The sequence below is a fragment of the Daktulosphaira vitifoliae genome, unplaced genomic scaffold, assembly GCF_025091365.1.
Source record: "Daktulosphaira vitifoliae isolate Bord-2020 unplaced genomic scaffold, ASM2509136v1 Scaffold_1, whole genome shotgun sequence".
In the NCBI taxonomy this organism is placed as follows: Eukaryota; Metazoa; Arthropoda; class Insecta; order Hemiptera; family Phylloxeridae; genus Daktulosphaira; species Daktulosphaira vitifoliae.
This window is the reverse complement of record NW_026099572.1, coordinates 43,355,268-43,374,683: the sequence shown is the minus strand read 5'-3', so window position 1 is coordinate 43,374,683 and position 19,416 is coordinate 43,355,268. Positions and strand designations below refer to the sequence as shown.

Here is a 19,416-nt window from a genome sequence, read left to right as displayed (position 1 = left end):
TGTCCTTATACATAATTTCTTTGGCTCAATAATAATTAAATTATTTTAACAATTTAAAAAGTTCAGTTTATTTATTTTAAAATTTTATATACAATTTTGATTCACAAGTAATTGTTCAAATATACAACCTCAGATCGATTTAAATTTATTAATTTAATTGAAGGAGTAAAGTAGAATTCATAAGATTATTAGCGATGATTAGACTAGGGTGGTTCTTATTTTTCGAAATTTCTTTCCATTTTTATTTTATTATTTATTACTACATTTTTATCAAAAAATGATAGTGCTGCATATTATGGTGTTAAATACGATAAATGGTTATAAAACTTTTTTACTGTTTACAAACTTTTCATCGATATCCTTACATACAAAAACGCTTTTTAAGAAACACGAGTAAAAAAATGGAGCTTTTATAACATTTGTTGCGATTATCCACGCTATAATATATACTACGCTATCATATATATTATATATACATATATAATATATATGATATATATATCGTAAACTGTTTAACTCCTGTTTTTTTATTTTTAATTGGCCTTGAAAAAGAAAAATTTTAACTTTATCCCAAGACTTTTAATACATATTTATATATATAAAAAAGATATAATGTACTTTTATAGTATTTCATTTTATTTTATATCATAAAATTTTAAAAATATTATTATTCATTAATTAAAAAAACTACATTTTTAAAATTTTTTATTTTTTACAAATTTTTAGAAAAACCTATTTTTTAAATTTCATTTTTTATGATTTATATCAACTAATACTTTTGTTCAATGCTATAAAATTCAACTTATGTAATTTATTTCCAAGTCAGTTTAAATCTGAAAAGGTTCTAATAAAGTGTTGAAACTTTTAAAGTAACAAAGTATAAAAAATAAGTTGTTTAATTATTTTTGTGTTATCAATTTATTGTTATCACGTGTAAAAAATTCAATGAATTATTATTAATAATATATCAAAATATTTGTCTTTAAGGTTTTTTTTTTTGTATTTAGACTTTTATTGAAAAAATCACTCGATAACTTCTAATATAGGTTTTATACCGTTTTATAAAATATTCTTAAAAAATTCGAGGTCAAAATCTTAAAATTCTGTGCGCCTTGATTTAAATTTTTCCAAATGATCTTAAATTTTCAGAATATTATTTTTTTATACTAAAGAAAAAAATAGAGGGGTGTTCCGAAAGAAATTTCGAAATTCGTAAAATAAGGCCACCCTAATGTAGACGTTGAATATAATAATACAGATTCAGAAAAAAATAATGGTAATATTATTAAGCATTAATGGTAAAGATAATCGTAAAATCATGATAAATAATGACAAAATGAAAAAAAATAGAATTAATAAAAGAAAATTGGAATTATGTAACAGAAAATATAAGAAAATTTTAGCATAGATGTTAATTTTTTAATTATGACTCCATAACTTGCACCTAAAAAAATTTATATTGATGACTACAATCAAGTAAATTATTTGTACGTAAAAGCTTTAATGATTGATTTCAATAAAGTTATACTAGAAACATGCAATAAATCCTACAATATATAAGACAGATAAAATAGAAAACTTTAGTATAAATACATTATATTAGTAAAAAAATTAATACAATGTATAATTAACACAATGATCAACTTAAAAATAAAAATTAAAAAAGACTTCAAATTTAAAAAGGATGCCAATAACCCTATATTGTAAACAAATTTTAAAAATCTCTTATTTAAAGTATTGATCTTATACGAATTTGAAGGTATAATTCGAGTTTTAATAAAATTGTTGACATAAAAATTTTAGAAAGAAAAATTCAACTTGTGTAACTAAATAAATACACTTATTAAAATCTAGGTAATGTCTTTTAGATACCTGTATATTTTACCCTATTGATAATCTAAGGGTAGCTCCAAAATTTGGAATTCAGAAGAGGTCGAACGGTGAAGATCCCCACTTCGACTTCTGATAATAAGTATTTTATATTCAGTTTGTAAATTACTTACAAAATAATATGCGCAAAAGCGTACTATATTAGTAACCAGTATTAGGTATGTAAGTATTGATTTAATGTAACTATTGGATACAAAAATAAGTCCTGTAAGTGTTTTTCAGTTCTTCATTAGATGATCATCTAATCATAAAAATGGATGGCTTACCTTTTATACCCGGATTTCGATTTTATGATAATACTGTAAGTGTATTAAATTAATTTTTTACTTATCAAATGTATACTGAACTAGTTTTTTAAATTTATTAAAATGTTACGATGTACAATATGTTTTTGGTAAGAATCCTACTCCAATATTTTGGTTAGATAATTATATTTTTAATGAAGTATCTAAAATTCAGTTTTATTAATTTTAATGACCTAAAATAAATATTAAATATATTGTAAAAAAAATAATTACTATAAAGTATTTTTTAGAGGAGACTTAAAAACTATATTTACAGTGGTCAACAAGGAACTTTCATCTGAGATAAACTACAGTGTAATTTTTTAAGTATACTTCCCTCATTATTCCATTAAATAATATTTTTTTCATGAAAATATATTGCAAGAGCGGCCTTAATTTTTGTGTTAAATTTTGTAGCCAAATTTTCTTTTAGAAGGATATTAGACAATACTAATCCTTAAATATATTATAATACTATACGTATATTGTGTACAATATGTATGGCAAAAGTCGTTCCTGATGTATATAGTATCATTGAAAACTGTTGTAAAATTTAAGTTTATAGTAAAGAAAAATATATTCCAAGGAAAAAATTTGATAGATCAATGACTAGTATCATTTATACTGGTTATTGATAGTAAAAGTATAATAATAGGTTCCATTACCTTTTTAGAAAGTTACCCCTAAAATCAACCTTTAAAATTATTTTTTTTTTACAATAAACCTGATACTTACAATGGATTATGGAAAAAAATGAATTATTTAACGAAAAAAAAGGGTAGTATACATAATAAAATTAATTTAAAAAAACAATTAAAAATGTATTTATTTTTTCAAATTAGTATTAATTTGTTAAAAAGTACGAAATGTCCAACCAAAATATCTTGTTCAACCTATTTTTTATTTATTTCAAGTTAATTTTTACTAAAATTTGAACTTTTTACGATAATTCTTTTTTTTACTCTTTCAAACTTATAAGCATGAAATTAGCATGATTTTATATCAAATTTTATGAGAATTGGAAAGTGTTAATATTTAACTTGATGTGAAGTCAGAAAACTGTATAATTTATGTGTAGTTATACAGTTTATCTAACAGTGAATTTTTTTGTGAAAAGATCAACATTTTGTAAAAGTCAGTATTTTTTTTTATTAATGTTGTAATGAATCATCGAAAAAACAGGTTAGTATGAAATCTTAATACATATCAGTAAATCTATATAGCTATATTAATACATTTTTAGTTTGTCTATTGGTAAATTTACTAAATTTATTTAAATTTAATTGTTTAAATAAGTTTATGTTACATAAACTACTCGTATTTAAACTACACATAAATTATAAAAGTTTCTGACTACGTAACAATTTAATTATTAACACTTATATAGTCCTTATAAAATTTTCAATATAATCACGCTAATTTCAAACTTGTAAGTTTGAGAGAATAAAAAATAAATCATTATAAAAAGTTCAAATTTTAGTAGAAATAACTTTAAAGAACTAAAAATTGATTAAACGAGATATTTTGAATCGAAATTTCGTACTTTTTAATATATTAACACTAATTTGAAAAAATAAATAAATTTTTAATTATTTATTTTATGTGCAATTACTTTTATTTTCTAAAGAGTCGTTATCTTAAAAACTAATGGCGATAAGAAAATCGAATTGCAGATTTAAAAACAGTGTTAAAAATTGATTTAGAAAAGTATAATGTTATCTCTGATATTAAAAATAAGTTTAATTTTGTTGATCAATGCTTTTTTTACATTAATAGATGAATAATACACTAGTTAATTTTAGGTATAGACGAGAGGCTCCCAACGTAGTATACTTAGAATCCTTATTTATCTACTATGTAGATATCATTACAACAAAAATAATTACGTCATTAAGATACAACTTTTTCATTTGAGACGAATAGTAAATATTTGTCTATGTTAATGACATCTTCTCCCCCTAAAAATGAGAAACCTTAATTATGCTACTGTACTTGACATTAAAAAAGTTTTACAATTAATAAAGGGTCTTGTAGAAAACATAATTGAAATTTCTACGAAAAAAAATATTTTATATCATCACTCAATTTATCTTAAGGTCATTACTGATCTTTAATAATACAATTTTTAATTTTTCTGTTAAAAGAAAAGAGATTATCATTTAAGTGCCCAATTTCATTGGAAAAATGGTTACGCAATTCCTAAAGAAAAATGTGTTGGTATTGGTAAATCTACTTTAGATGTGGATTCTATTTTACACGCAAAACCACAACAATTCAGAAGGTATAACAATTTTTGTCAATTTTGTCGCCATAAAATGAAAAGGCTCTAACGCAATTTATTTATTTTTTAAAAAATGCATCAAAAATTAATTGCATATCTTTTAAGCCATTGATTAAGTTGTTACACTAATTAATGTTAAGTTAAATTAATAATTTTAATTTTAAAAAGGTTTACTGAAAAGTCGTCTATTTTGCGTAAGAATCTTTTCATTTTCGGGTGGCTACTTAATTAACCAAATATCTAAACTGTGGTATTAATTTTCTACTATAAATTGTATAGCTATGATTCTACATTATTATACGGCAAATCGAAAGAACATTCAAAATCTGTTTTTCAACCACATTTTGTTTTGTATGATGGTAAATATCTGACTTTTGCAGGTTATACAATACAATTTACACCGGATTCATCTATTGACTCTTACAGAGTACGCCATGTAAAAGTTATATATTTTCTAGTGGATGACACTATTTCTGTTGTTGAACCTATAGTAGAGGTTAAGTATTTCTAATGTTTATTTTTAATATAACTATAAATATTTTTAGTTGAAACAGTAATATTGTCAATATCTTTAGAAAGAAGTTTTTTATTTTATATATTTTTCATTTTATTGAGAATATGAATTAAATAAATGTTTTATAAAACTTAATTTTAAATTATCTATTGAGGAAATTTTAGGGTAAGTGATTTAACAACAAAACTTTCAATAAATGCCTAAATAATTATAATTATTTTTGTTGATATTGAGTGTTTAACATATTTAAATTTCTGACAAAAAATAATTTTATTGATGTATTAATTGATCAATGGATTTTTTTGGACAGAATATTGGTTATTCTCAAGGGTGTCTATTAAAACGTGGTCCAATACCAAATTTAAATAAAAAAGAAAAAATGTGGCATTGGTCAGACTTAAACAATGGGGTTAAGGTGACATTTTATGGTGTTATATATAAGTTATGTAGTTGCAATAAGTACACAAGAGAATTTTTAACTAGACAAGGTGTCATAGTAGCTCCTGATGAACCTCTACTAGAAGATCCTTACATCACTACAAGATGTGAACAGATGCAACAAGAAATTAAATCAAAAAATAGCACTATGTTAACTAATATATCAAATCTTAATGAATCAATCGTTCCAGAAAAATTCAAACAATTCTTGAAATACGACGGCAAAATATTGAGGTATGTTAAACCTATAATTTTGAAAAGGTAGTAGTTAGATAGTAATGAGATAGTTAGACATGGTAAGACTATCAGATGCTTGCCCGTGTTAATTTTATATAAAAAAAAAAGCTGTTTTATAAGTAAAAGCACAGTAGTGATTTGTGTTATTTAATTTTAGTTTTATTACAATACTTGGTGGTAATTCAGTTAGTATTTAATTGGTATAAAATTATATATTATTAATTAATTTTGTATGGAGTATTTACTAATAAAAGTGATTTTGATAAAGATTTTATGCGATGTGGAATGAAGATAAAATTAATCCAAGCGAGAGAAAATTTTTTATTTTAATGTATTACCTAGCAAGTGACTCAGTAAAAATCTACGAATTCAATGAAAAAAACAAATGTAATAGAGATCTGTTTCCATTGTTTTTGAATAAAACAAAGTTAAAAAAAAATTGGAAAGCAACAATTCGTAAGTTGCTACTTAATGTTTAAAATATGTATTGAGAAAGCATTATTAAAGCGTTCTTTTATTTATATCTAATTAAAGGAAAAACTTACTTATTGATTTAAGATTTCCCGTTTAATTATTTTATTGATGATAATTTAACCAACAAATAATAATTTTTTAACAGAAAATTGATTTTCATTAAGACTTTTTTTATTTTCAGCCAACTTAGAAGATTATTATCAGCCGAAAGATTTTATTATTGGAAACTATATTTTAGTTATGGGAAGAAGGTATTATATTTTTTATTAGATAAATTTTTTGTATTTTACATTTGCCGAAAATATTGACATCAAACTTACAAAATATCATGTCTAAGACAAATATATATAGAAATGATTTTAGTATTTTCATTTTTTTTTTTTAGATTTTTATTGTATGACTGTGACACATTTACTCGAAATTATTATAAAAACACATTTGAAATCATTCAACCAAATTCTATTCAAGTAGAAAAACCTGTAACCCAATATTTTATTACACCAAAAATGGTAAACATATTTTCAATGGTAGTTATTTATTATTTTTCTTTTCGAAAAATATATTTAAAAATGTATGCAGATAGTTATTAAGTTTCAAAAGGACATAGTTTTTTATACTACTTTATTATTATATTACTTATGTTGACCTCTATCCTTTTCTCTGGAATATGCCCTTAATCTTTTAGTTATTAAATATTCAACATCCCTAATTTTTTTTTGAAAAAAATTCCACTCTTGATAAAAATATTATAAGTCTCTCCTTGTCAAGAAGGTGGACATGAAAAAGTTTGAAATTAAATAATGATCCTTTTGTAAAGTTCAAATAAGTCACTAATGGGATAATAATGTAACTTTTTACTTTAGATCATTCCACCTTATACGGGTATTGGTGACCCTGATGATACAAAACAGAACTGTTTATCACTAATACCAAAACCTCCAAAAACTATCAATTTTTTAACTTATACATCCAATTACAATAAAAAATTAAGATTCAAGCTCAAATTATTATCAGTCTACAAAGATGATAATTATCGAGAATTCATAATGACATTTTGTCTTGGGAACAATAATATGACAATTCAAGAAATATCACAGAAAAATAGTGGTTATACTAAAGGAAAATTTATGTCAGCCACACGTGTTCGAAAGCCTGGTACAACTGTAGATGATGATCAATACTATGGTCTAAAAGATTTTTTTATAGGTAACTTTTATTTAGATTTTAACTCAAATTTGTCAAATTAATATTTAATTTATATTATTAACCAAATTAGGAGCTGAAATAAATGTAAAAGGATTTATATTTCAAATAGTAGACGTAGATTTATGGACTTGTAATTTTATGATTAATAATCAATCTATGTTTACTCAAGAAGCCATAAATAGTGCTAAACAATATGTGGAAAAAGAAGAAATATTGTACAAAAAAAATGAAACTGAATCTATTGAAAATAATAAAATTTCTTCAAAATGTGGAAAAGAATTTAAAAATGAAAATTTAAATGTATAACTGAATAATAAAATTAATTTTAGAAACAGTGACAGGCAGAGCCACAGGGAAGACGGGAAATTTTCCAGTGGACTGCTATTTGTGTTTATACGTAATAGGTTTATATTAAAACTCTCCATGAGCCTTAATATTGAAACTAAGTCAATCCCAGTCCAACTATCCATAGAAAAAAGCCTGATGTTCCCTGCTATTGATAAGTTGACATTTTTTGGGTCTTTAGTTAACATATTTTAAGTCTTAAGCTAGAGTTATCAGATTTTTTTTACTTAGTCTATTGAATTTTACGGAGATTTATTTAATTTTCTCAACCTAAAAAATATTTTTAGATCATTACAATATTAATTTTAGTAATTTTTGTTAAATTTTAAAGAATCGAACTTATTCCCTAACCCTTTTCCTACATCTATGACACATACATATAAATATATTTAGTAATAAGGGGCCATATATTGTATAGTTTTCCAAGTCATTTTGACCCCAGTACGCTTTTTAGGAAATATAATGTTTAAATTACTATAATCTTAAGAAAATATTTTAAAAATTAATTAATATTATACTTTAAATTTAATTAAATAGTTTTTAATTCAATAAAGACAATTTTTTGTTTATTTTTAAAATTTAAGTAAAAAATTGGTTAACAAAAATAATATTAGTATTTTATAAAATGTTAATTAAGTTAATAAATATTATTAATATAAATTTATTTAAAATACTTATTATTTTTATAATTATAGTATAATCAATTGTTATATTAATTTTTTGGAATAATTTTTGGAGCTGGTACATTCAGTAGACTACAAATTTTATTTCTTTCTGTCCTAACTTTTTCTATATTGGATTCTTGCCAATCAAACTCTTCAAGTAATTCAGTAGCCTTAATAATATTATCTTCAGATACCTCAAACCTATCTGAGTAAACAATTAAAACTTCTATGAGTCGAGCTGCAACAACCTTTCTTAACCATGCAAACCGATGAGCCAAAAATATTGAAAGTTGAGTCGTAGCACGCAATCCAATTTGTCCAGGAACCTGATAAAAATTCCATATTTTTTAATAACCATGCAATTGGTTTAACATCAGAAAATGTTAATTACGTAATTATCTTGTATACAAGATTTTTAACCATATTCTGTCATCTTTAATAATTTTGATCTAATATTTTGTGAGTTACTAATGCCAATCTCAACAAAATCATGCCCCCACCTACATGTAGTGTAGCCTAGTCAATGGTTTCCACTTTGGGATCTGACTAACAGAAAAGGCCATGCCGTAATGTGATTCAACTCTTGTTTAAGTTTAAGTTGAAGCACAGCACAGCAGTGTGAGTTTGGAGACGATATAAGACCTGAGGTAATACCAAACGGTAGTTCCAGGATGTCTCATAAAAAGCCAGTTGGATAAAAAAACAAGAGTTTTTAGAAAAATGTTTAATAACTGCATTTTTAATATATTCGTGTCAATTTTAAAATTATTTAAAAGAAATACCTGAATTAAATGACACAATAGCTCAACACAAGATGTTAATTTGGTTGATGATTTTGTAGATACAGATTCCTTTTTAATCAGAGTCAAAATATTTGCAGCAAACTCTGATTCAGAACGTTCAAATTGGTTCTTAAAAGCTCCAGCTGTGGCTAATCTTTCAATAGATATTAAAACTGATTGCTGAATACGATCATCTACATCTACTTCGGCAATTTTACCGCTCCATACCGCTATTATATCATTACATAAAATTTCAAATTCAACTTCTGATACAGACTTCATGTGTTCTGTAAAATGATGACAAGCTTCTTTTACCTAACAAAAATGAATAATAAATTAAGAATAGAATAAAATTTTTTTTTTTTAATACATACAAGACTTTCAGAAACACCACCTACACATACAAGTAGACCAACCAATACAGAGTACTTGTACTCTGGCATACTGAGAAATTTGACCATGACAGAAAAAGAATCTGATTCAGTAAACCAATTAAACGATTCTTTCTTTCTAAATATTTTTTCTAATTCTGATCTGTGGGCCACATTAGGAACAACTTTGTTCTTTCTTCTATAACAAATTAAATGAATAATTAAGAATATTTTTTTTATTATCACTACTTTTACACAAACCTGTGTAATAAATTCGTAATAACCATGCAAGATAAACCTCTAATTTTATCTATTCTATCTACCCCTTGTCTTGCTAAAACACAAATGATTTTTTTTACAATATTATCATCAAGAACTTTAGAGTTTATATCTGCCAAATTTGAAACAATTACCTATTTCAAACATAATAAAAATTGTTAGTTAAATTGTAATTCTTTTTGCAGAATGTGCATGATCTAAAAAACATACTTCAAGACTACTTATAGCAGATTCTCGAACCCAAACTCCAATATCACCTCTATGGTCTATTGTATACTCTAAAGCACAACTCAATAAACATTGTAGAATCAAATTTGAATTTTCATCACAAATACTTTCATAACCTACAATTAATTTATTTACAGATTTGAAATTATTTTATTTAAAATAAAATTACATACAAGGTATTGCTATTAATTTTTTCCAAATTTTTGTAATAGCAATTATAGCATCTCGTCTAGACTCAGCCCACTTGATAGTCGGTCGAGAGATTTTTGTGCAATTGATAAGACCATTTAATATAACCAATATTTGTTTACTAAGAATAGAAGATGGAAGAGACCCTAAAGCTAAACTATATCCAATTCGGTCCATCATATGGTTTGAAGATAATTTTTTTACATATGTATTTACTATGATATCTGTTTCTGGTGAAGTCGGATCAAAATAATTATCAAACAGAACACCAATAGCTTCCACAGCCTTATTTCGTAAATCTAACATTTCATTAGTAATGCATTCCTCTAACAAAACTCTCCACTCATCTAATAAAAAAAACCTTATAATTTAAAATATGATAAAAAAAGATTCACTCATACTTAAAATTTGATTGTCAGTAACAATTAGTTTACTAGTTGAAATGAGTTTGATTAAATGACAACATGCCATTTTTACTAATTCACTACTTATGCCCTTTAATTTCCCATGATTTTTCAAATTAAGAACGAGATTAATAATTTTATTAAGTAAATTTTTTTCTAAATTAATATTTGGATCATAAGTATTGGAAATTCCATGTAGTACTTCTCCAACAGCCATTACACTTCCATGGCGTTTATTTATATTAGATGTTTCAGTTAATTTAAATAATTCCATAAAAACATAATCTTTAGATTTTTCAGTATTTAAAGCTACTAATTTTCCAAGTGCCTAAAAAAAAAATTTATTACAATAAAAAACAATTTAAAAGGAATATTTTACTACTTTAGCACTTAATTCACGAATTGATGTATCCCAATGAACAACTTTTTTTTCTAACAAGTGTTTTATTAGAAGAGTATCATATTCCTTATATTGTGCTACGAATACACTTATTTCCAAGTAAGCATGATTTCTCATACCAACTGAAAAATAATCAGCTGTAGTAACAATATCAATTCCATGAGGAAATGTACCTTGACGGCCAACATTTTCTTGAAAAGCTGCTGAAGCTGCTCTACGACATGTTAACTAAAATATTCAACAAATAATTACTCATTATTTAAAAACTTTTTAATTTTTACTTCTCTGTCAAAGCAGGATACTGCTAATAAAGCTCCAGCTATTTCTTCAACATACGGTTGAATATCATGAGAACTAAAAGCTCGTGCAAATGACCAGCATACATAACATGCTGCATCACGAATATGTGATCCAACTGATGTATAGCCTTTTGGTTCATCGTAAACTAGAGCTTTTAAAACAACAGGCACAACTAAATGTAAGTTTTCTTTTAATAATAAACCTCGACGACCTGAAATATAAATTGACTTCAATGATTTACATTGATATAGTGCCTGTCAAAGTGTACTGGGAATCATGTGATAAAAGAAGCACAGTATGGGATAAAAAAACTCTTAACTGAAGCGTTGTAAATACAAACCTTACAAATGTGCATGTATGACTCATTCCATTACATTTTCATATAAGTTGATAACGTAATAAGAGGTTGAATGAAACACGGTAACCATGTTAATATTATAGAAAAATAATTGTGTGACAATAGATGTAATAAGAAGGGTTAGTTTAGATTATTAAAATATCCCAAAGAAGTAGAGTACACATAGATAATAGAATAATATACATTTAAAAGTCAAAAAAGATAGTAGTTATTAATAGAGAAAAAAAAATACATCAGACATACATCATGTTTCCAATATAATTCAAATTTATAATGAACATATAGCCCATCTTAAAAACTAATTACTAACTTATAACTTATAATATTACAAAATTTATTTTAATCATTACAAATTCTCAGGAAAATAATTGGTAAGTTTAACAATTGTTCTTTTACCTAATTCAGCAAGAGCTAAACAACCACCATGCCAAGCATTGTCATTTTCATCTGGGCTTAACATGCTTAATACAGCATTGACAACTTCATTTCCATATGTTTTAGAAAGACGGCTAGTAATACGACCAATTCCTTTAGCTGCAGAGTACCTGATTTAAAGTAGAACTTACATTTAAAAAAAATAAATGTCTTTAAAATTAATTTCATATTATTTCAATACCTAACAATAATATCAGTATCTTTCAATCCTTCAATTAATTCTTGAATTATATCTTCTAAGATTAATGGAATATCATCATCATCATCTTCATAATCATCATTGACTGTTCGTTCTTCACTAATATCTAATTTTTGTGATTCAGTTTTTAACAAATTTTGTTCAAGAGATCTAGTTCCTCTATTATAACGCCAAGCAGCAACTCTGATTTTTAATAATGTTAATCCTTTGAAAATTCAAGCATAAAGAATTATGATTGTGAATTAAATAATTTTAGCTGAAAAAATATATTTTAAAGAAATAAGTTATTTTATATTCTAACCTGCTCTTTGAACAATTTTCATATAATATTTTCGAGTCAATCTTAATGAATCAGACTTACATTTTGATCTTGTTAGACAATCAAAAATTTCCTCAACAAAATGTTGAATATCTTCTCGCTTAGCAGCTTTAAAAATAGCAGCAATAGTACTCATTGCACCAAGCCTTTCCCAACGGGTGGCATTAATATCTAATATTTTCTAAAAGAAGTAAAACATTTTAAATTACTAATATTTTATCCAAATTTCTGTATATTATAAAAAAAATTAGAACTATTATTTAAATTATACGTTTATTTTTACCTGTTTAGCCCATTTCAAAAAATTTGGCAAATGAATTTCTTTAACATCAGATCTTATGAATAATCGTGTAGCTAGAACTGTAGCAGTATCTCTACAAGCATCTCCAGAACATAAATATTTCATTACAATTCTTACTAGTCTTAATAAAAATAAAATCATATTAATTAATAAAATATTATTAAAATTGTTACATAATTCAGTAAAATAAACCTTTGTAAAATAGATGAATCATCTGCTAGAATTGTTCCATCTAACTTTCTCATGTCAAAAGGTATAATTACAATAATTGAGAGCCATAACAACAGACAATAACGAGTTTCCCATGAATTATGATCGGCTTCATCTTGCTCCTCCAACATTTTTAATACTTTTTCCAAGTCGGACACCTTAGATACAAAAAATAAATAAATTAAATTTAGAAAAAATAACAACCACACTTACTTCATGAGGCAAATTTCGCAAAACAACTTTGTAGCCTCTAACACTAACAACTAAAAAGAGATATCGAAATGCTTTCTGTTTAAGTAATGTTGGTTGTGTTTCATCTCTTACAATAGATAACAATTTATCAAGTATTTCACATAAATATGGATCAATTAAGTGAGGTTGTTCTATGTATTGAGTTAAAATGTATTTCAGTTGTTCATAACTTTTTTCACTTTGACTATCATTAGAGTAAATTTCTGGAAGTTGATCAATAAGATCAAGGACATGTTTCCATTCAGTAAAAAATACTAAACAGCAACTTAATCCAATTCCTTCACTAGTATCCTCCAATGAATCAGATAAGTCACATGGCATCACCATTTTTAAAAACTAATTAAAAGTCTAAAACAATAAATAAAAAAATGAATGTTTAAGATTTACTTATTTTGAATAACACATATTTTTATTGAGACAAGCTATATTAACAGTCAGGAAAAAATAAATGTATAAACTATGTAATAAAATAATAGGCTTTCTATGCTATCATAGTCATTTAGTTAAGTTCTCCCATGGCCCAATATATATTATTTATATATATATTATAAAATTTGATTATATTATAACTAATATTTCATAAGATATATTATTAATACATATTCTCTTCTGTCAAACAAATTATTTTGTCAGTAAAAATATTATTTAAGTTAATATCATTTAATAAAAAATAAACATGTAACAATTTAAAGTTTTACAATTAATATTTTTAAATTACTTTCAAATACTAAATTTTGAATTTTCTAAGTTTTTTATACAAAACATTTATTATATAGATAACCATGGACTTCCATACAAGTATTTTTCAATGAGGGCCAGTTAACTTTCTGTATATTACATTATAAATAAATAAAATATGAATAAATTTTTATCAATATATAAAATTCTACAACAACATTTTTCATATTTTGTGAGATAGAACTTAAATAATGATATATTTTAATTACGTGTAAGCCAAAATATTAAAAATTAATTTACATGAATTAAAAATATTCATTTATCTTATTATTAATAACCAAATATTTTTTTTAACATAGTACTATTATCAGAAAATAATTTATAACAATTATATATTTTATATTTGCATGTTGAAATTTGTAAAAAGTGATCTTATGTCTTATATATATATCTAATTATTCATAAAAAATGATATATAATAATAATAATTATAATAATAATATATAATTTTTACTTTTTATAGTAAACAAATGATAATTCTTCAAGTTTCACATAATCTACAGAATAACATTTTAATGATTATTTACAAAACACATTGACTTCAAAGAATTAAAAAAAACCAACCAATTTAACAAATTCTTTTCAATAATGAAAAATTAATAAATTAAATTATTTTCCAACATATCTTAACAATTTACCGTTACTGAGAAATGATAAGACTCTTATCATAAGGTATCAAAAAAATTTAATAATTTGTTAAATTTAAATTATATACTTGTCAACTTTTTAATACTTACAAGTTATTAACGAATATATTTAAAATTAATACATTGAATAGATTAATATTGTAATTTAGATAACCTCAATAATATATTTTAATATCTTTCCTCCTTTTATTTTAGTTACTTAATGAAGGTAGAATAGTCTTTAAATTTGAAAAAATTCACCAAAACATTGTTTTACTGAATTTTTGATGTTCTTATCTATTAATACAAGTAAAAGTTTGTAGTTCTTTTGCATAAAATTGTATATTTTTTCATTTTTAGTCAATTGCTTTGCAATTGACTTCTGTATCTAAAATCGCATGAGTAAAATTTCAAGGCAATTCAGAATATATTATTTAAAATTACTTTTGAATGACACTTATTTTGTACTAAATAATCTACTATTCAGTTTTATAATTTTTAAACATTCTATTAAAAGAATCATTTGGTTCTTTTTAAAATATAAATTTAGATCAACTTTTTTTTTATTTTTTCAGTTAAAATATTAATAATTCACCAAGACGAACCTAAATAAATGTTATTGATAAGACACTTTATTGTATAAAGTGTCTTATTTTTAATAAAAAATTAAACTAGCAAACAGTTTTATATTTATCATAACAATCCACTAAAGTTATGTAAAGACAAACTATTTACATTATTAAACTATCAACAATGCTATAGCTTTTGCAATTTATTTCTTGAATAAAATGACATAAATTATACAATATTTTTAATATTATTTATATTCTATATTATCAATATTCATACAAAATAATTTTAATAATAAAAAAATTAATTAATTTAATAATTTATACAAAAAAATTAAATTCTCCAATAAAAATAAATAATAAAAAAAGATCACCAATGATATAAACAAATTTCATTAAATTTAATATTGAGATAAAGTAATGTTGCACAAACTATTGTCATTTAATGATCTGTTAAAAAATATTAAGGAATATTTTTTGAAAAATTATTAATTTACTTAAAATGCATTAAACAGTATATAATAAAAACATAATACATTTTATAATGTAATATATATTTTTACTATCTTGCATATATGTCTTATTGAAATTTAAAGTGAGAAGTGAAGGTGATATTTCACCCAATTATAAAGCAGAGATATGATAACTATTATTGCAATGTTACCTATGATTGACATGGACATGATAAGTATACTTATTTATAAACAATATGAATTTAGTTAGATAATCCTTTCACAGGTCAAAGGTATTGTCTGCTATAAATAGAATTTTATTTAGCACAATAATTTTTATATAAATATCATTACATTATTATAACCAAATAAAAATAGAAAATTTTCATTCTAACCCATATTAATGATTATGTATTAACCATGGCATTATTTATAAAACATACAGAGCGATTCTTTAATGAACACTAGCCACTCAATTTCTTTTAAAACAATAATTATTTTGTGATTTTTGGCTTTTATTATTTATATAAATGTTTATTATAAAATACTTTTTATATTCATGCCATGTGTCTTTAACGGGTATTAACTTTTTTTTTAGTAGCAACATACATATTTAACTAGCTTAAAATATAGAAAATTATGTAATTAAGAAAATGACTGGTTGATAATAAAACTTTTAAATTAGTATTTCAGAAGTTATTAACATATTAAAATTTATATTGAAGGTGAGATGTGAATTATGTTATTTTTATCATTTTTCAATTCTCTTTCATGCCACTCCTTCCACCCAGGTATAATAGTATTGATAATTTTTGTTATTCATCCACCTTAATGAAAGTAAATCAAATGACTTGGATGGTGAACATTTTACAAAAAATATTAAATAAAAGGTTTTGATAAAAAGGATACTGATCAGCCAACTGTTTTTCTTCTTCTTGTAAATGTAATTCTTGAAATTCTGTATCTATTTCTATAGTGTCTACTGTATTCGTAGGAATAAATGGTTTATAACACGGATATTGATTTGACCAAGTGTTTTCTAACTCATCTAATTTATCATTTATATCTGACTTATACTTTGCTATGAAATTGTAATCTTCTATCATTTCACTCCAGGCATTATTTTGTTCATAAATGGTAGATTCAATTATTTTCTGAATAATAAAAAACAAGTTAGATATAAATGAAAATTAAATCTACTTAACTGTATGATATTGGCTAGGGGGTCTATCTAATTTAGTCAGTAACACATCATGCTTTTGTATATGAGAAGCAAGGTTTGATTTTATTGCTCTGGGCTGTGTAAATTTTATATGTTCTCATTAGCATAAAAAACAGTTTTTTGAGAAGACATTTAATTTAGTTAAATAACAATAATAAGAAAGACGGTTTGGCTATATAGGTAACAGCAGTCTCGATACTCTTGTCTCTGGTCTAAGGCTCAGCTCATGAACCAGAGACTGTTTTTTGCAAGAAATAAGTCAAGTATTTGGTGTTATCGTTCCTTCTCTAGTTATATACATCCTATATATATAATTATATAGTCATCCTGGAATATATATGGTTAAGAAAGTTTTTCTTTAAAAAATGCTGTAATGGGTCTTAAAGCGAAAAAACTTCAAACAGCTATAAATAGTGACTGGCTTAACATGTAGCCTTGAAGTTTTATATTTAGTCTAAGTAATACTTAAGGATTAAGTATTCATAATTATTTTAATATTTTGTGTTCATTTTAAAATAGAACTTATGAACTCCTAAAATTTACTTTCAAACTTCAGTACCTCTTTGCTATTTTAGATGCGAGTATAAGAGAGGAATGTAATTTTTTTATAAAACTAAATAAATAAGAGAACATAAATGAATAAAGACAACTCTAAATTTTAAAATATATTGATTTAGGAGAGATTAAATCTATTAATTTAAATAATATAACTAATAAGTTAACCTTTTTTTCTTCAATATTGCCAACCATATCTTTTAACAATGATAAAATTTTCACGCCTTGGCTAGAATTATTTGAATAAATCATACCCATAGGATTTGCTACTTTAGCTTCTAATGTTTTAACCTGTAGATCAATTTTTTTTGCCATACAATGTAAGTCGTTGAAATTCATATTTCTAAAATGATTTGTCCTATTAAATAAAATAAACAATTACAATATTGACTTAACGAGTTATATATTTTTGTATAATTCTTAATTACAATAATATGAATGATTTCTTAAAACTAAATAAAATGTTTAAAACATTAAAAAAAAACTTATATGCATCATTTTATTACAGTATAGATGAGATCCTTCTTATTCAATTATTTTACGCTAATTATTTAAAACTTCCACATACTGTTATCTAACTTTAACTAAATTTTGGCGGTATATTAAAATATACCAATATGGTTACTAAATTCTTATCAATGGTTACTTATCAGTTTATTTCGGGTGCTAAATTCACGGACATTATTAAAATATATTACCTATGTATACACTTAACCGTGACCTACATTATAAAAATTGATAACAGTGTCATGAATGGCTTGTTTAAAAAATATTGATAAAAATATCCCATTAAATAATCATCACACAACTTATTATGTAAGAAATTTGTTACCTACTAAATTTAATTTATTTTATTTTTATTATTATAATAAAATATATAATATATAAATAAATACCATAATTTGATTATTTTAATTTTAAAATGTTTTTAAGTAAAATAACAAAAGGTTATTTAGTTTCTTTCAAACGAACACTATTCTTGACTCCAGGTATAATAACTTTTATTTTAAATATTAACTAATTTTTTTTTATGATGTATATTTATTTTTCAGTTAGAAAAAGTATAATTAAAATACAAGATCAAAATGATTTTAATAAATATGTTGTTAATAGTAAGGAACCTGTTATTGTAGATTTTTTCGCAACGTAAGTATATTTTTTTGTTTTAAACATATTATTTTTAATTTAAAGTTGGATTTATATTTTATTGTTCTTAAATTTTTCTATGAAACATAATAAAATATTTAATATTTCAGATAAAATTATTAGTGTCAGACAAATTTCCTTCATGTATACTATTTGTTAAGTAAAACATAATTTACATGATAATCAAGAATAAAGTATGATTATCTGTACTCCTTTTTATGAATGTAGGGATGTTTCTTTTTTAGTTAATAATATAATAGAAACTAACATAATTTTTTTAATTAATTAAAATATGAAAAAAATTAAATAACTAGAGTATAGAAATAAGTAGTGAAGTTTGGAGCACTTCCATAAATGTGTAATTGGCAAATTAAATAATATATTAATTAAAAAATTAGGATCAACACAATATCTTATTAATCTTAATAAAACATTTCATTAGTAGCTAAATTAGCAAACGTAACCAGAGAAAAATTGAAACAAAATATATTGTTGCTCTTCTATATTTTCTTGTAATTTAAGTTTTTTTAGTAAAATTAATCAATAAAAATCCAGCACAGGGGGGTCGCGGCACAGTGGTGACGTGGCATAGTTGGATCAAGTATAATGATATCTGATAGTGATTAAAATCACTATCAAAAATAAACGCTTCGATGCAAATCTTTAGATAGTGTTTAATTTTAAAAAAATTGGTGTTTTATTCCAAAAGCTACTTGATCTGCTGGTTCCTTATTAATATCTCGATTA

The 19,416-nt window shown here is 23.8% G+C and overlaps 4 protein-coding genes across 8 annotated transcripts in view; 2 read left to right on the top strand and 2 right to left on the bottom strand.

Moving 5' to 3' along the window:
• Positions 1-1,928: 1,928 nt before the first annotated feature.
• Positions 1,929-8,204, top strand: LOC126895402 (EF-hand domain-containing protein 1-like). 4 transcript variants are annotated; one of them, XM_050667226.1, is made up of 10 exons: positions 1,929-2,048; positions 2,113-2,191; positions 4,319-4,455; positions 4,735-4,951; positions 5,280-5,641; positions 5,913-6,100; positions 6,300-6,369; positions 6,504-6,627; positions 6,982-7,324; positions 7,395-8,204. In XM_050667226.1, exons 2-10 carry the CDS (start codon positions 2,144-2,146, stop codon positions 7,628-7,630), a joined length of 1,725 nt encoding a protein of 574 aa, XP_050523183.1. In that variant the 5' UTR covers positions 1,929-2,048; positions 2,113-2,143; the 3' UTR covers positions 7,631-8,204. The 4 variants fall into 4 exon arrangements, with proteins under 4 accessions (XP_050523183.1, XP_050523185.1, XP_050523186.1 ...); XM_050667228.1 differs by lacking the exon at positions 1,929-2,048 and having other exon boundaries at positions 2,114-2,191; positions 4,836-4,951; XM_050667229.1 differs by lacking the exon at positions 1,929-2,048 and having other exon boundaries at positions 2,169-2,284; positions 4,836-4,951.
• Positions 8,205-8,266: 62 nt separating this feature from the next.
• LOC126895398 (tubulin-specific chaperone D) lies at positions 8,267-14,723 on the bottom strand. The gene is made up of 16 exons (XM_050667218.1): positions 14,554-14,723; positions 13,323-13,709; positions 13,092-13,267; positions 12,882-13,020; positions 12,581-12,779; positions 12,262-12,484; positions 12,042-12,190; positions 11,269-11,498; positions 10,970-11,215; positions 10,585-10,915; positions 10,168-10,530; positions 9,977-10,110; positions 9,749-9,900; positions 9,491-9,686; positions 9,117-9,431; positions 8,267-8,660 (listed from the first exon to the last, which is right to left on the bottom strand). The coding sequence occupies exons 2-16, from the start codon at positions 13,686-13,688 to the stop codon at positions 8,382-8,384; spliced, it is 3,498 nt and encodes a 1,165-aa protein (XP_050523175.1). The 5' UTR covers positions 13,689-13,709; positions 14,554-14,723; the 3' UTR covers positions 8,267-8,381.
• An 810-nt stretch (positions 14,724-15,533) lies between these two features.
• Positions 15,534-18,147, bottom strand: LOC126895408 (uncharacterized). 2 transcript variants are annotated; one of them, XM_050667243.1, is made up of 4 exons: positions 18,030-18,147; positions 17,692-17,881; positions 16,656-16,900; positions 15,534-15,744 (listed from the first exon to the last, which is right to left on the bottom strand). In XM_050667243.1, exons 2-4 carry the CDS (start codon positions 17,860-17,862, stop codon positions 15,696-15,698), a joined length of 465 nt encoding a protein of 154 aa, XP_050523200.1. In that variant the 5' UTR covers positions 17,863-17,881; positions 18,030-18,147; the 3' UTR covers positions 15,534-15,695. The 2 variants fall into 2 exon arrangements, with proteins under 2 accessions (XP_050523200.1, XP_050523199.1); XM_050667242.1 differs by having other exon boundaries at positions 17,952-18,112.
• Positions 18,148-18,343: 196 nt separating this feature from the next.
• Positions 18,344-19,416, top strand: part of LOC126895409 (thioredoxin C-1-like) — a 2,246-nt gene continuing 1,173 nt past the window's right edge. Inside the window, exons 1-2 of the mRNA XM_050667244.1 lie at positions 18,344-18,512; positions 18,576-18,669. Of these exons, the coding sequence (XP_050523201.1) occupies positions 18,446-18,512; positions 18,576-18,669 (161 nt within the window). The 5' untranslated portion in view covers positions 18,344-18,445. The remainder of the gene's footprint in view (positions 18,513-18,575; positions 18,670-19,416) is intronic.